Source organism: Curcuma longa, chromosome 1 (assembly GCF_044706935.1).
Source record: "Curcuma longa cultivar G26 ecotype Majalengka, Jawa Barat chromosome 1, ITB_CL_G26_1.1, whole genome shotgun sequence".
NCBI lineage: Eukaryota > Viridiplantae > Streptophyta > Magnoliopsida > Zingiberales > Zingiberaceae > Curcuma > Curcuma longa.
This window is the reverse complement of record NC_133861.1, coordinates 15,195,239-15,211,967: the sequence shown is the minus strand read 5'-3', so window position 1 is coordinate 15,211,967 and position 16,729 is coordinate 15,195,239. Positions and strand designations below refer to the sequence as shown.

At 35.5% G+C, this 16,729-nt stretch overlaps 3 protein-coding genes across 3 annotated transcripts; 2 read left to right on the top strand and 1 right to left on the bottom strand.

Moving 5' to 3' along the window:
* The first annotated feature begins 581 nt into the window (after positions 1 to 581).
* LOC141812329 (serine/threonine-protein phosphatase PP2A-1 catalytic subunit-like) lies at positions 582 to 5,004 on the top strand. The gene is made up of 6 exons (XM_074700376.1): positions 582 to 993; positions 2,179 to 2,293; positions 2,662 to 2,770; positions 2,847 to 2,924; positions 4,026 to 4,217; positions 4,443 to 5,004. The coding sequence occupies exons 1-6, from the start codon at positions 741 to 743 to the stop codon at positions 4,614 to 4,616; spliced, it is 921 nt and encodes a 306-aa protein (XP_074556477.1). The 5' UTR covers positions 582 to 740; the 3' UTR covers positions 4,617 to 5,004.
* A 448-nt stretch (positions 5,005 to 5,452) lies between these two features.
* LOC141845934 (uncharacterized) lies at positions 5,453 to 10,917 on the top strand. The gene is made up of 7 exons (XM_074733930.1): positions 5,453 to 5,560; positions 5,651 to 5,877; positions 6,524 to 6,609; positions 9,250 to 9,396; positions 9,906 to 10,029; positions 10,254 to 10,540; positions 10,619 to 10,917. The coding sequence occupies exons 2-7, from the start codon at positions 5,688 to 5,690 to the stop codon at positions 10,709 to 10,711; spliced, it is 927 nt and encodes a 308-aa protein (XP_074590031.1). The 5' UTR covers positions 5,453 to 5,560; positions 5,651 to 5,687; the 3' UTR covers positions 10,712 to 10,917.
* A 1,802-nt stretch (positions 10,918 to 12,719) lies between these two features.
* On the bottom strand, positions 12,720 to 15,224 carry LOC141839573 (GTP-binding nuclear protein Ran-1). The gene is made up of 8 exons (XM_074727356.1): positions 15,120 to 15,224; positions 14,962 to 15,031; positions 14,587 to 14,643; positions 14,385 to 14,502; positions 13,906 to 13,995; positions 13,644 to 13,823; positions 13,492 to 13,569; positions 12,720 to 13,035 (listed from the first exon to the last, which is right to left on the bottom strand). Exons 1-8 carry the CDS (start codon positions 15,120 to 15,122, stop codon positions 12,966 to 12,968), a joined length of 666 nt encoding a protein of 221 aa, XP_074583457.1. The 5' UTR covers positions 15,123 to 15,224; the 3' UTR covers positions 12,720 to 12,965.
* Positions 15,225 to 16,729: the final 1,505 nt, after the last annotated feature.

Sequence of the window (16,729 nt, the reverse complement as noted above, 5' to 3'; positions counted from 1 at the left end):
GTTTTGAATTCATAGAAGGTATTTATAAATATATAATTATTATAAATATAAATATTAGATGAATATATTAAAGTTATATTATAATAATTATAATTTTATAATAGGTATAATATAAATATGAATTTGTATATAATATTTATAATTTTAATTATAAATATTTAAATTTCATATTATAAAATGATAAGTGAATAATATAAATATTTTTAAATAAATTAAATATAAGTTATAATAGTTATAAAATTAAATTTGTTATAATATATCTGATGGATTGATGAAAAATAATTATATAAATAATACTAAATAATATTAGAAGATAATAAAATAATTATATATAATTTAGTAGTGAAGTGATGCCCTATTGGGTGCACTTGAGACCGTGGGCCCCAGGTTGGGTAGATGTGTGGTCGGACCTAAGCTGTGCCACAGCTCATTGACCAATGTAGATTGATCAGTGACAGTTGAGATAAAATTATGAGTTTCTAAAATTTAAACCGCCATTGGACGATTTTTCGTTGCGAATAATTTTAATCTCAGGTACCAATTTGCAAAAGGCGCACATCCTCGTCCGGCCCGTACTTGATCCATAACCCTAGCTATTCTAATTTCCCAGTTTCACTTGTCAATTTCTTCTTATCTTCCTCGATTTATTTTCACCAAATCTCGTCGAATTTTCCCTTGCTATATCGATCTCCGTCACCGGATCAGCGAGAGGGGGTCGGGGCCTTTTCTGGCCGCGAGCGATGCCGTCATACGCGGATTTGGATCGCCAGATCGAGCACCTGAGAGAATGCAAGTTTCTACCGGAGGCCGAGGTGAAGGCTCTGTGCGAGCAGGCGCGGACGATCCTCGTCGAGGAGTGGAACGTCCAGCCGGTGAAGTGCCCGGTGACGGTGTGCGGGGACATTCACGGGCAGTTCCACGATCTGATCGAGCTGTTTCGTATCGGCGGCGAGGCACCCGATACCAATTACCTCTTCATGGGGGATTACGTAGGTTAGTGTTTCTAGCATCCGAGAGAATCAGCAGAAGTCGTTTTTGCTTATTTGAAATAGCCAATTTCCTATGTTCCCTAGAATGGACATTAGTTTTATGTTCAAAGATAGTAACTTACTGCGCCAACTGATGTTTGGGCAAATATATCACGTAGTGATCGTGAAACTTGTAGTATTTCCGCTCATAATTTTGCTTTTCCCTCATTTTTTTTAGTTAATGAGAAGGTCGTTAAGAAAGAGAAATGTTTCTTTTGCATAATTCGGTTAATAAGTCCAGCGATATGCTAGCCAAGGCAGGAGATCAGTAGAGGATGTTTGGAGTAGATAGACGATTGTTTGGCATCATATCAAATTTTAGGTAGCATCTACTATCTGGAATTGAGTACTAAGGAAAACGGTTAACTTGCTTGACATGTTTATTCAAGGCAATGAATGATGACAAAAGCCTTGCATTCCCCCAATGCCTGGCATGACCATTAAGTTCTCCGTAAGGATTTTTTTGTTTGTTTGATTAATCACAACACACAGTATATCAATTCCTTGTTCGCAATTCTCATGGCTGCAACTTCTTGAAGTCAGCTTTCCATGCAACAGGAATTATATAAATTTGCTGATGCAGAGAATCTGTGAATCTGAAATCTATTTGACCTCCTTCCTTCAAAGCTGAATTGTTTATGTAGGAGTAAGTAAAAAAGATAACAGAACAGTAAATGTAATTTCTTCATTTGGCTCACAAACATAATTTCAGTTCCTAGTTTTGTGAAATCTGTCTCTCTCTCATACACAGAGTTCTCAAGTTCATTTGCTCTATATTCCAAACAATGAAAAAGTTGTTTTGAATGTAAAGCGACAATTATATGTTCCACCTCTCTTCATCTTAGTCTGAACTATTTGTAAGTGTATATCATGTTGGACAATTAATCCCCTTGATTCCATGTTCCCACTTATGTGATGTATTTGACACTTAGATCCATACTTATCTTAGAGAATTATATTGAGGCTCGAGACACATATAGCTCCCAACAAACTACATATTGACAATAATTTCATATCTTTTGTACTTTAGATTTTTTTTTTGTTCCTTTATTGGCATTGTACAAGATTGCAGTTCAAATTGGGCTTGTCACCTTATTGTATAATTGTCATTAAACAGGACATTTCCTGACTGTCATGTTTTTGGATGCAGATCGCGGTTATTATTCTGTTGAGACAGTGACACTCTTAGTTGCCTTGAAAGTTCGCTACAGAGATAGGATTACAATTCTCAGAGGAAATCATGAGAGTCGGCAAATAACTCAAGTGTAAGTGTCTATATCTGCAAATTTACTCATCTTTATGGTTCTTCAAATTGTAGCGAATCAAGTTGCCATTTGGTCTTTGAACGAGAAATTGAACATTTAATTAATTTTAGTGAGTGTGACTTAATGAACACTTGAATAAACTTTTTTTTTTTTTGTGTGTCATATGTTACATGGCTCATTTTTTGCCAAAGTTCTTGAGTAAACATTAAGTTCTCTCAGAATATGGTGCTTATGTCAATGAACAGTGAACAACACATTTGTAGTTCTTTGTCTTCAATATCTGTTACACATTAGCTTAATTTAATTTATTAACATCTAACATCTATTACAGATTAATTTTATTCATGAATCTTAGGTTTTGTTTTCAGGTATGGGTTTTATGATGAATGCTTAAGGAAGTATGGAAATGCAAATGTGTGGAAGCACTTTACTGACTTATTTGATTATTTGCCTCTTACAGCTCTTATTGAGAACCAGGTCTGTTTTCTTGCCTTTTTACACCATATTCTCCACAGTTGTAATTTATATAAATTATCTACTTTCTGGTTTCTAGATATTCTGTCTACATGGTGGTCTCTCCCCATCGTTGGATGCATTAGATAATATCCGTGATCTTGATCGGATTCAAGAGGTATGTGTAAAATTAACATTATCTCCACTGTTTCTAGACCTTCTGAAAGATGAAATTGATAAGAGCATTGACTAACTAAAACTAAAATCAATAGTTACAATTTATAATTTTTATTATTTCAGTTCTCTTCTTTTTTATCTTGATAACTTTGTTATGGAAATGTTAGTATAGTATTTCTTTTGTTTAGCCTACAGTAGATATTCCGCTAGAGTATAAATTTGTGAAGCTTTGACATTTTTATTTACTCAATCTTTTACCTCAAAGTTCAGTAGTTCTTTATCATATATGCACATACTGAACGGTTTACACTTGAGTATAGAAATGTTTAAAATAAAAAAAATTGGGTTTACACTATACAGAGGTTGTACAGTTAGTGAATTTATCAATCTCAAACTTAAATTTATATTCTTTGTGTGCACCCCACTGTTCATCGCTGCACCAACATTGATTCTAGTATGGAATTTATATGCTTATCCAGCTCATTGCAAGAAAGTTTTATTATTATATGCATCGGATGATCAATGTTATTTTTCCATTTGGTTTTCTGTATTAAATAAATGTATTTCTTTGTTGAGAAAACTGTTTTCTGAGATGCTGGTAAAATTGTTTAGAATCAGGTGAGCATTTCTTACCTGGTTCATACCTTCCAGATTCAGGACTAAGGATTTGATGAATCTCACGTGGGTTTCCTACTGATTGTGGCAAGCCAAGAAACAAGTTATTCCTTGTAATTATTTTTGGAAGATTAATTCTTAAATTGAATAAAAATATGATGCTTAGGTTTTTATTTAATCACTAATTAATTAGCACTTGATGTTCTGACTTCTGTGAACTGCTTTCTTTTTACTCTTATGCAAATTCACAGAGCAGATAAGACTGTGACCTTCAGGTCCTCACCTCGTTCTAATTTACTCTTTTAAGTCGGATAACCTGCCATATGTACCTCTGGAGATTCGAAATTGCACACATAATATTTTCATCCATGATAATTTTGTGAAACTTAAATTTTAAACTTCATCTCCCTTTATACATAAGAATAAATGTAACAGCTCTATTTGCTTTACTCAATCTAATTTTCTCTATTATTTGTCTGATCTATAGGTTCCACATGAAGGTCCCATGTGTGATCTTCTGTGGTCTGATCCAGATGATCGATGTGGATGGGGAATATCACCAAGAGGAGCAGGATACACATTCGGCCAGGACATTGCTCAACAATTTAATCATAGAAATGGTCTCAGCTTGGTGGCTCGGGCCCATCAACTTGTCATGGACGGTTATAATTGGTGTCAGGTGAGTTAAGAAGTGTTGATTAGTAAGTCAACTCATTGTTTGTTTTTCTGATTACATGTTTCACTATTATCCACATGCAAATATTATGTGAATGGCAAGATGTGAGCTTCTGAGAAGCATTTACTGCACCAAAATGAAGAGTGGAGGTCTTGATTATAAGATGGAATCATTTCTTCGAGCCTTGTGATCTTCATTTGCTCTTTTCTTTTTGTTTGCTTGTTGCAGGAAAAGAATGTAGTTACAGTATTTAGTGCCCCAAACTACTGTTACCGGTGCGGTAATATGGCAGCAATAATGGAGGTGGGAGAGAACATGGAACAGAACTTCCTTCAGTTTGATCCTGCACCTAGACAATTTGAGCCAGAAACCACCCGGAAAACTCCTGATTATTTCTTGTAGTGTCAATACGCCTCTCTTTGTCACAAGCTTGCTCGTTAGATCTGTCATAGGTAAGAGTTTTGGTTGCTGCAGAGATGGTCATTCTTTTGTTTGGGGTTTTATCCGCTTCTGCTGCAACCTTCAGAATTCTCACCTTGTGCAATGCCTTGTATTCCATCGCGCTGAGATGCTGCAAAAGGCATGTTCCTCTTGTTTTATACATTTCCATTCCAAGAACTGCAAAACACGATTGCCCTCATATATTTGTATTAAGGTTTTGTTGTATCTGACTCTGTTTCATTTGATTCAAACAGCGATTAGGCTTGGAAAATTCGAACGAGCCTATATCTGTCAGGCTCTGTGCTGAACTTCTAATTGTGTTGGTATTATGATTGTTTTTTCTTGGGAACTTTTGCTTCTACACATACTTCTTTATGATCTGTAGCGAATAGTTGGGATTAAACCTGTCGGATTGTGCTGTTTATGCTCTGAAACGAATAGTTGGGATTAAACTTGCCTCTTTCACACTTGTTCTTCAAATTAAGGTGCATTTGGAAGAATTTTAATGCCATATTAATGGAGAAACTTTAAGAATCTTATGGTTGGAATTCTAGTAATGCTCGTGCTTAGTCTCAGGTTTTTGGAAAATTTTAAAGTCGAACTCGCCATTGTGATCAGATTTGCAAATCTTCGATCTTTTTTTGATAATAAATTCTCATTTTATTTGATATGCTTCGGTCACGCGACTTGAACTGATTGGTCATCGGACCCACCGCCCGCATAGCTAGTCACGAGTAAAGCACGTGCACCGGGATAGGCCCATGGACTACGACTGCACGATATTGACTATTGAAATCGAGACCTATCGAAGTTGCCGCGGAAGTGTTCCATCGTTTCGATCACCCGAAGTTGGATTTCTTCGTCATTTCCCGGATTCCACTCCATTCTTCTGCTGTTTGTCGAAGGTTGGATCCTTTCCCAAACCCCTACCTTTTCTCGTCTACTGGTTGTTTTTCCTGCAAATCGATGATATGATTGTTGAAATTTCCTTATAGGGTTTTGGCTTTTTTTTCTCCGTTCGGATCGGTTACGATGACGGGGGAGGTGCAGATGGTGCAGGAGGAAGAGAAGAGCCCCAAGGATTCCGATCCCCTTATCCGGAGACAAGCCGTGACCGAGTCTTCTTCGTCATCCGAGGGTTCGGATGAGATCAAGGACGAGGAGGCCGATGCTGGTTCCCCTGCTTGCTGCCGCATCTGCCTTGAAAATGATTCGGTTCCAGGTGATTTTTTTTCCGGCCAATTTGTACTTATATGTTTAACGGGTCGTTGACTTCGATCTAAATTGTTCTCTGAGATGAGCTCGCTGTTGATTTTAGTTAGCAGTTTGGACTGTGTAGCTCACAGCTGAGTTAAGGGATTATCTCTGGTGGATGTTATTTATTAGCTGTGATTAGGCATAACCCTTTCTAAGGTTGCCTAGTACTTGTGTTTTTTTATGGACAGTTGGAACGAGTATTAGGAGGATTACATGAAGCATGCACCATGAATTAAAATTAGGAAATTTTCGAAAGCAATGGAATCACTAGATTCAGGCTCAATGGGAAGTAGGCCATTGAGATAATAAAATCAAGAAGCTTCTATTTCAGACAATTTAATCTGTAAGCTAGGATAAAATATAGGTATAATTGACGGATATTCTATCTTTATTCCCAATTAGCCTTTTGTTTATGTTAAATTATTAATTATTAATCCAAAGACTGATATGAACTCAAAAATGCTCACTGTAAAAAATTTGCTGAAGAAATGTATTGTGGCTGTTTTGATATGCATGCTAAGTGAATGTTGCACAATAACAGACTTTTCTTTGTAGAATGGAAACTTTATTATCATTATTGCACACACAATAACCGTCTCTTTTTTCTGTAGATGATGAGTTGATATCTCCATGCATGTGCAAAGGCACTCAACAGTTTGTCCATCGTTCATGCCTTGATCATTGGCGTTCGGTGAAGGCATGTTGTCTTATCCCTTGTGGTGCATTATTATTTATTTGTTTTTACTATGACATCATTATGCTTGAAAGTTTTCAAAACAACGGAATGAATTTAATGCTCTTTTGTCGAGTTGTATGGTATATTCATTAAGATATTTCATAAACATAATCAAGGGGCTACGCATATTTAAATTAATACAAGCTGGTGACCTATGGTTACAAATATTGATTCGCTGAATAATGAATCTTGCTGATATTCACCTTATACTGATTATAGGGCAAACAAAACATGGTCAATTCTTATTTAAATGATATTTATGTGAAAAATATAATGCTAAATGTACCATGTGAAACATAGCCAATCCAGAATGTTATGTAACATCTCTACAAAATAGTGATGAAAGGGGGAGAAAAGGGTTGTCTGCTTAGTAGCTTTTTTGAGGATTTTAAATGTTCAAAGGTCATTAAATGTGTTCTTATATTATAATTCAGGATATAATTATTTATGATATGTGGATCTGGATCAATATGTTCTCCAAGAAGTGGTTTATAAAGGTGTGACAATGAAGTTCATTGATTGGCTCCTAATTGCACAGGATGGCATTGCAGTAAAATAATGATATTTATAGAAGGGATAATAGAAAAGAGAATGAGGAGTCCTGGATCTCTAAATATTTATCTTAACAAAGAAATAATTCTAGAACAGAATTGGTCATTTTGAATTGTATTTTAAGGATATATATTGGTCTTTAGATTAATGATACTCACTATTCAGTTTCTTAATTTACATTTAGAATGCCTAATATGGATATGTGAATCTGATCTGGTAGTCTCATATTGCCCTTTATCTGGCCTCTAGATGATGAGAAAGGGTGACATATGATATTCTCTTAAATTAAGATTTAAACTCTTTGAGATATGAAATCTAGATGTTTGGTCTGGATATTACATCATCCAATATTTTCAGTCAACAGATACATAAATAATGATCAAATGTGATACGAAGGAAATGTTAAACAAAGCAAAATTTGTTTATATGCATGATGGCATAGATTGGTCATTACTAGCCACATTCATAACATGAAATTATGTAGGATTTACTTATCTACATTTATAATGATTATCATTTATACATTGGGCATCCTCCAGATAAATCAAGATTCAAGGTGATGCTCTAAAAAAAAATTTATTAAGACTAGTGTAATATCTTTGGTATGTGGATTTAGTTAGGCTGGTTTGAAGAGATTCCTTTCTCGATAGTTTAGTATTTTATCATTTCCAAATATGTCTGTACCAAATTAATATATAATTATTTATACTATCATTTTTTGATGACTGCTTAATTGTTCATTTATCCTGGAATATTGTTCTAGTTGTTGATGGTCAATTGCTGATTCTTATTTCCACATCTTCTTTTAGCTATTAATTAATTATGTCTGCTTTAATTGAATACTAAGTTGTACTTTATTTTCTACTGACAAGAATTGCAGCCTGTAACTTATGCTGCATAAGTTACAGACTGTTGAACTCTTTGTGTTTATCTTAATTGTTTATTCACTTCACTGTGAGACTATAATCACTTGCTGATTTTGGGTTTAGTGGATTAAACTTCTACCCTGAAAACTTATGCTTGCTTGTTAAATATGCAATACAACCTATAACTCATATCTTTGGGTGTTTTTCTTTGTTCAGATTTTCTCAATAAACGTACGCACAGAAGATTAAGCTTCATCCTCTTATAGGTTATAAAGCCCATTTTTTGTTGTCATCTTTCACCAGTTATCAGGAGTTTTCTTTTACTATTTGGATAAAGATGGATCTCTGAGGCATATTTAAACAATTAGTGCTTATTAGGGTTGGTTATTGCCATTACAATAGTCATAATAATTTAGGGACTTCTAGAATTGCTTTCAATTTTCACTTGCTTGGCGAACAACCTTTCTTCATGTTGATCCAGATTGTGTTCTTTCTCTGTCATCAAGTTTCAATGGTTTATATGCTTAATGTTTTTAGTGATTTATACTCATGAAAATATTTCAAGAAATCAAAAAGGGCTTCTTATGGTGGACCAGTTAGGTGGATTTGATCAAATTTTCAGTACACGTTTCGCTTGGAAATGTCAAACATCGGGCATAATGTTCATAGAAGTTAATTAGTAGGTACAGAAGATTTGAGATGATTCAATGCTGAAGGTTGACGTTGTATTGGATCATGTGCAGAAGCATAGTCATGGCAGTGCTTTCTTGATCATAAAACACTGAAAGATTTTAATCATTGATTTTTTTTTTTTTGTTGTGTTGAGTAATCTTTGATATTTTCCAGATAGATTGATGTCAAACATGTCAATTCTTTTAAAATATACAAATGTAAATGCGCATATAATTCCTTGCACTATTTTTCTTGACAAACAGCCTGCAATAGTTCTCTTTTTTGCTTGTGGTCTTGTCTAAAAACTATACTGCAATTTTGAAGCCACTAAAATGAAATTATTTTCCTGACTCCCGCCTATCCTTTCATCTAGATTTCTTGCATTCCCTACAGTATTGTCATTTCTTTATGCTTTGCTGTGGCATAGATTCCTTCCCATATAGAGAGAAATATTAGACTGATGTCTTGCACAAGTTGATGAGTATATCTTGTCTAATTGTAATATCTACAGGAAGGTTTTGCTTTCTCTCACTGCACAACATGCAAGGCTCAGTTCCATCTGCGAATAGAATATCTGGAGGATTACTCCTGGCGCAAAATAAAATTCCGTATTTTTGTAGCTAGAGATGTTCTCCTCGTCTTCCTTGCTGTACAGACTGTAAGAGAAAAGCTTAATTCATCTTTTGACCTTTTGTGTTTGTATATTTCATATTTCCTTTTTTTTTTGTTCTTGTTTTGTATTTCCTATTTGATATGGCTGAATTAAGTGGTTGACTTGTCATTTGAAATATATTTTAGACTCCATATCCTTTTCACTTGCAAAAGCATTGGCATACCCCATGTCCATTGTGCTTTATTTTCACTTAATGACAAAACATACCACAACAATGTAGTTATTGTTTTGTAGGATGCTACCTGTGGTGATTAATCTGTTATTTTGAAAGATTTCACCTGAATCCTTAAGCTTCCATCAGTCATACAGCATGCTAAGTTAGGGAGCATGGACTTGATTCTTTATGACACACATCAATCTGGATGATATATGTTTAGTAACTCCTTTTTTGGTTCAGTTTGGTACCCAGAAACTTTAGCTAGATAAATGGTCTTTGTTGGCATCAATTGGTCTATCTTGAGGCAACTCTGGTAACTGCTTTATTTATTTTTCAGGTCATTGCTACCATTGGTTGTATTGCTTATTCTCTGGACAAAAATGGGAACTTCAGAAATTCCTTTAGTGACAGTTGGGATAGCATATTATCCAAGCATCCAATTCCTTTCTACTACTGCATAGGTAAACCATTTTGTTACACTTGTTTTTATTGGCAATTAGCAACTACAGAAATCCAGTTTTAAAGTCTAAGCAATGTATAATCACTTGACCTTTGCCAGAGTTTTTTTTTTTTTCCTTTTTGAGGATCTATACCTGAGGTTTTAATATAAATCTAAGAGGGTGGTTGCCAGATGCATTTTGCTTCTTTATTTGTTACTTCTATGACATGATTTTGGGCACTACAGGTGTATTGGTTTTCTTAGCCCTGCTCGGATTTTTTGGGTTGATACTCCACTGCTCATCCTTCAACACTAATGATCCCTGCATGACTGGTTGCCGAAACTGCTGCTATGGGTGGGGAATCTTGGATTGTTTCCCTGCTTCAATGGAGGCGTGCTTCGCTCTTGTAGTCATTTTCGTGGTTGTGTTTGCTATCCTAGGCATTGCCTATGGTTTCCTAGCTGCGACAATGGCCCTCCAAAGGATTTGGCAGAGGCATTATCACATCCTTACCAAGAGGGAGCTCTCAAAGGCAAAAGACATTCGATCCCTCAACTCTTCTTTGTCAATATTTTATCAATTGGCTTACTGGAGGATTTGTGTGAAACAGGAGTACGTGGTGGAGGACCTCCATGGATGCTACACGCCACCAAAATTGGATCCTGAGCATGAAGAGCGTCTGAGAGCCCTCAAACTTCTGTAGAGGTAAGATTAAAGGTCGTATTAAATGTAATAAGAAAGCTTGTGTTTGTTTTAAACGAACAGGTTGGTTCATTGTCTCTTTTTTTATTGGCACTAAATCCTTGTTCTTTAGTCGCCTGCTTTTTCATCATAGTTCTGAGTGTGATTTCAGATTTAAGATCATCACAATTTATCCTGCTAATGAAAAATGCTACGAATTATGAGCCCTATTGTGACCCGCTGCTCTAATCTATAAAATCTTTGTTTCGGTATTTAAACATTAATAAGTTTCAGTAACTGTTTTTTTCTCATTGTTGGAATTCATATTCACCTTTATTGAGTGAGTTCCTTCAATTGCTTCGCAGCGCTGCCTTTAGCTGAAGAAATTTTCCCTTCGTCTTCAAAATCTTTATCATATAACAAAATTTAGAAATGTAAAATAAGCAATAGATTGCCGGATTTTTTTTTCTCCTTTGAATTCATAAACTTTGTGGCAGATGTTTATCAAACCTACGTAACCCCCGGCAAATTTGGCTCTAGCCTTGATATACTCCAATGAATCTTTACATTACTAGCAATCACAAACACGATTACTAGCAGTCACAACACTCGAAATCCAACTGCTCTTTATCCTATTTACGAGGTTCCTTTTACAAAAAATGTCTTTCAAAATTTTGATATATAGTGTTGCAAAATTATATTTATAATCTGTTAACGATCACGAGTGATAAAGAAATTAAAATTATCTCACAATTAAAAATAAAAAATTGCAAATTAAAATGCACTCATTTTATATTTAAAATGCGTTGAGTGTACGGTTCAGTCTCACTTCTTGTACATCCAGTGAATTAAGAAAGCACAAGTGGTTCTGGATTTGATAGTCATGTGCACAAGAAATTTGACACCACGGGTATATGTCTACCGAGAATCAAATCTTGGTTCGTAGATTCATCGTCAAGCTCGTTTACCAACTGCGTTGTACCCCTGGGGACTATTTTTATGATTTTAGAGTATACGTGGGGTGATGCTAGATTGGTTGAAAGGACATCCTTCTCCTTATACTACACATGCGATTGCAATATAAAGGGAAAAAGCAAATTAAAATATAAAAAATAAATTGAAAAATAGTACTTTGTTTTAAAAAAGACAATAATATATTTTGTAATAATGATATTTCTGTAGAACAACATATCGGAAAGATAGGATGCCCAGCATCCTTTGATTGATTTAGAAAAAAAATTATCACATGATTTGAAAATAGAATCAAATAATTTTTTTATATCACTAGAATCAAAGTGATGTAACACAATTGTAACGGTAGGATATCCGGATTGTAAGTTATATTTGTAGGAATTTTCCTGAATAGGGAACGCAATCAAAGGAAAATTGGCCGCCGTACGCGCTTCCCGATGTAAGGTTCTCCAAGCAGGGTTTACTGATTAAAAGAGAATAAGAGTATTGAGGATTTAGTAGAGCATGTCCAGAACAAATTCATTACAGTTAAATTTCCAGGTGCTAAATCGACTACCAGAAACATTCTAAACCATGGGAAGAGAAACGTAGTAAGATATAACTCAAGTTGCACAAGAAAAATCATCCAATGATATTAAGAAACTAATCATGATGCATTTTGAATTAAAGATGCAATAATGAAAATTAGAATTTAAACAGCCACCTCTTGGCAACAATCCGCAGAGATTAGAGAGAGTGAAGAAGAAAAAATAGAGATACATTTATATTTGTATAATACATTATAAAGTAAAAAAGCTGTTTTTTAAATTATTAAATTATTGTCAAATAAACTACAAACTATAGTCATGTCACTTGTTAAGCAGGACTCAAACTCAATCAAACTTTTAACAGATAAACTTGATCAGATTGTGTGAAAAATGAATGACACGTTAAATCACTTACAGTCCTATTTTGAGTACTTGGAGATGATATTTACTAACAAGCTACGTAACAATTGCAAGGTGAAATGCTCCAAAGAAAATATTTGAATGTAATTCAACTTTGATGACACGGGACAGATCGAATGCAGAATCTCGCTAGCAGAAACCTGGCAGCATTTTTTCCCCTCATTTGATACAAATGATAAGTAGAAAAACACATCAAAATCACCACGACTTGCTCCACACCAAACGAGAAAATTCCTTGAATGTATTCGACGTCAATTCTAAAATGCAACTCCAACCAATGGTTCAAAAAACAAGTACGCATCAAAAGACGACTACTACAAGACTCAATGCGGTGTTTTGTAGTATGAACCAACAAAACTAATCAAGCAGATCATCATCGTCGTCAGGAAGAGGCTGAGCAGCAGCAGCAGCAAGCTCGGCTTCATGTCTGAGGGGGAAAAAAAAGAACGCACAATCAGAACAATTTGAAACAGGATAAGTTAATGATCATGAATGCAGTGGACAGAAATATGACGAATAACTTACACAGATGTATTAAGTAAAACTATCTTTCAATGGACATGAATCGAACCATTAAGTCATATTTAATATATTTTTTTTGTAATAGAAAACCAGGTCTGCCAATAGCATTCCTTGCTTTGGTCCTATAGTGAGTACCTATCAAGCATTCCTTATCAAGAAACTCTATGTTTGAAATCTAAGTTGACTATTTGGAAATTGAATATGTGAATATATCATCATCCAACTGCAAGAGATCCAAGAAACCTCCAAAAGATATAGAAATCAACCTTAAGATGACAAGCAATACTAAAAATATATTTGAAATCACAAAGCAGATATTGAAATAATTTGTTATATAGAAGCATAAATTAATTGAACATACTGTTGCTGTGCAGCCAAGTCAATCTGAACTTCTGGAGGCGCCAGTGCAGGTGATTCAACAAAGTGAAGGTTGGGATCACTGGAATGGCATTTACCATTAGTTTTATCTGATTGGATAATTTCAAATGGATTCCAGCACCAAACTATACTAACCCAGCAAGTTTCCTGGCTAGATAAAGGAATGGCTTCTCAAAGTTATAGTTGCTCTTTGCTGAAATCTCATAGTACTGGAGATTCTTCTTCCTGTGGAATGTAACTTGCTTTGCTTTAACTTGCCTGTTCTTCACATCAACCTTATTGCCACATAGAACAATAGGGATATTCTCACACACCCTGATTTCAAAACAAATTGGACAGTTAGATACTTAAAAATGTCAATATATGCCTATTAGGTTCAATGCACCTAGCAAACTACCTGCATAGATCTCGGTGCCATGTGGGAACATTCTTGTATGTCAATCTTGCAGTGACATCGAACATGATTATAGCACATTGACCGTGGATGCTATGAACCAAAGATGGCAAGAATCAGGTTAAAACAACAATAACCATTCCACAAACAAATATTTTCAACATTAAGAATGCAGATGCCATCCATCAAATTAGCAACTAAATTAAGAAATCAACATGTTTGGCATTCATAAAAAAAATATTTTTGATTGTTTTCTCATAAATATCTCATTTTTTCTCACAACAATGATATTGCCACTGAATCACATATCAACAGTGTGTTTCTGCTATATCATATGCATTTGACAAGATAAGACGTTTGCAATACATCGAAGAGAAACACTGCCTCGATCATTAGAGACTAAACAAGTGGCACCAAGTTAAACAAGCAGATTCAACCACCACAAAACACAATGACAAAAGTGAAGAAGAGTCAGAACATACTAGTATCCATCTCTCAGGCCACCGAACTTCTCCTGACCAGCAGTATCCCAACAATAGAATCGGATCTTGCCACAGTTTGTGAAGAAATCCAACGGATGGACCTCAACACCAATAGTAGCTAAAGAAAATCCAAGACAGTGTGGCAACATTAAGCATACTTAGTAAAAACATAAAAGAAATCTTACAATAAAATGATACTCACGTTCATACTTCTTCTCGAATTCACCAGTAAGATGGCGCTTCACAAATGTAGTTTTCCCTGTGGCATACCAAAGGATAACGAGAATCTTTAAGAGCAAGGTCCAAAGAAAGTTATACGAAAACACACGCAAAAACGAACAAAAAATCGATTGAAGAATAGACACGGCTAACATTGATCCAGTTATGGTGGCAGCAATATCTAGATGTCGTTGAGAGAGAGAAAGAGAGAGAGGAGGGCACAACCACCAAGAAGTTTGTTAGCCTCGATAACCGTTCAAAGCAGAAAGACGATCATTTGGACGAATTTTGAATCTTCATAATCCTGGCGAAGGCGACGAGATGCAGAAAAAAATACAGAGGGGCTAAAAGGATTCACCTGTTCCACCATCACCAACAAGGACGAGCTTAAAGCTAGGATAGTCCACGGTTTGCTGGTTCGGCAATGCCTGCAAACAGCATAAGCGATCCAAAGATCGAGAAATCAACAAAACAAAATCTTGAAAAGTAGAAGAGGAAGTGGATCGGAGACGTTACCATGCGATCGGCCTCCTATGCTGCAAAGGGGACGAGGAGGAGAAAAGAGACGGTGCGTCGATTGCAATGACGGAGGCTAACCCTAAAATGTGCCTAGGAATTATGTGGTTTCCCACGCCACGCAGGGTCAGCTTGATTTGAACGCGACTCTCTCAGCCGTTGAATTCACCGATCGACGCTTCGATCAAAAAAATACCCAAACTGAGGTGCAATTGGCCCGGCCTTGTCGATGGCGCCTGAACCAACTTTTTTATTTAATTCATGGAATTTCTTTTGTAAACAATAAAATTTAAGATCATTGGCCTTGGTGATTTTATAGTCTCTGATAAATTCTTAGTGTTTTAAAAAATATTTCCTAAAGAAGGAATTATATAAAAAGAAGTTTTGGGAAAACACTTGATGAACAATGAATCGCGTCGCTGTAACAATCTTATTTTTATATAAAAAGAAGTTTTGGGGAATAAAATCGAGCAATTAACGAGGTGGCATCGAGCTCAAGAGCTCCCACGCGGACGAGGCTCCCCGTCTCTGCCTTATTTATTTGAAAATTTTAATATATTATTTATTTTAATATTTACTATATTATTCTAGTTCAATTATAATTTTTTTATAATTAAATTAATTTAATATTTAATTATTTTTAAAAATAAATTATTATTCCTAATTTTATCATTTAAATTATTTTTAAATTAAAATTAATTTAACATTTATTATATTATCTTTTTCATCTAATTTTGTTGAGAAAAGCTAAAAGTACAATTAAAGAAAAGGATATATCACTTTTGCAAGCTCCGAAAGGAACTAGATCAGAACTAAAATAAGAAAATAAAAATCACAGAAAAGACTTAACCGTAGGGAAACCAAATAGACAAACTTCTTCGAGTCCAGCTAATTCATTTATGCAACCAAATGTAATTAACACCCGTCCAAATTAATCACGTAGCTGCTGATTTAAGGTTGGAACTCGAGAGAAATCGACCCAAATCAACGAAACCGAAACGAAAACCAAGGTACCAGTCTCAGCCTCGCCGCCTTCCGCTCCTCCGCCACGTATTCTCACAATCAAGAAGGAACAGGCCAAGCAGCCCTTTGCGCTGGGTAAAGGCCCCTGCGTTCCCCAGGAATGCACGCCCCCGCCGGAGATTCTCATCTTTACTGACGTGTCGGGGTGTCAGGCATGAAACATTATCGGCATCACATTATTCCAAATCAAATAAGCGGGGGAGATTCTTTAATAATAATCAAGGTCCGTGCATATTACTCTCAATCTCCGTATGTCAACCCAATCACGTTAAGCTCTAGATCGAGTCCGCCTTTTGTTCTTCAAGATCCATGTCTTAACACGTCTCCCTTGAACTAAAATTCGCGTTTAATTCAAACCACAATAAGTGGCTTGCGGGTTAAATAAGGCAATGCATAGAGTTAGGATTTACAGTGCATTGGGTTATCGATGAAACTTGTAATTAGGAATAAATTGCATGTTTAAACCTGAAATAAGATATCTAATCCGGTTGAGATCCAGATGGATTGACTCCTTGAGAGATCAAAGCGTAGCACCAAGTCGGAAATGGATAGCCTTATTGGGTCAATCGAGTTGGCGAGTGATTGGA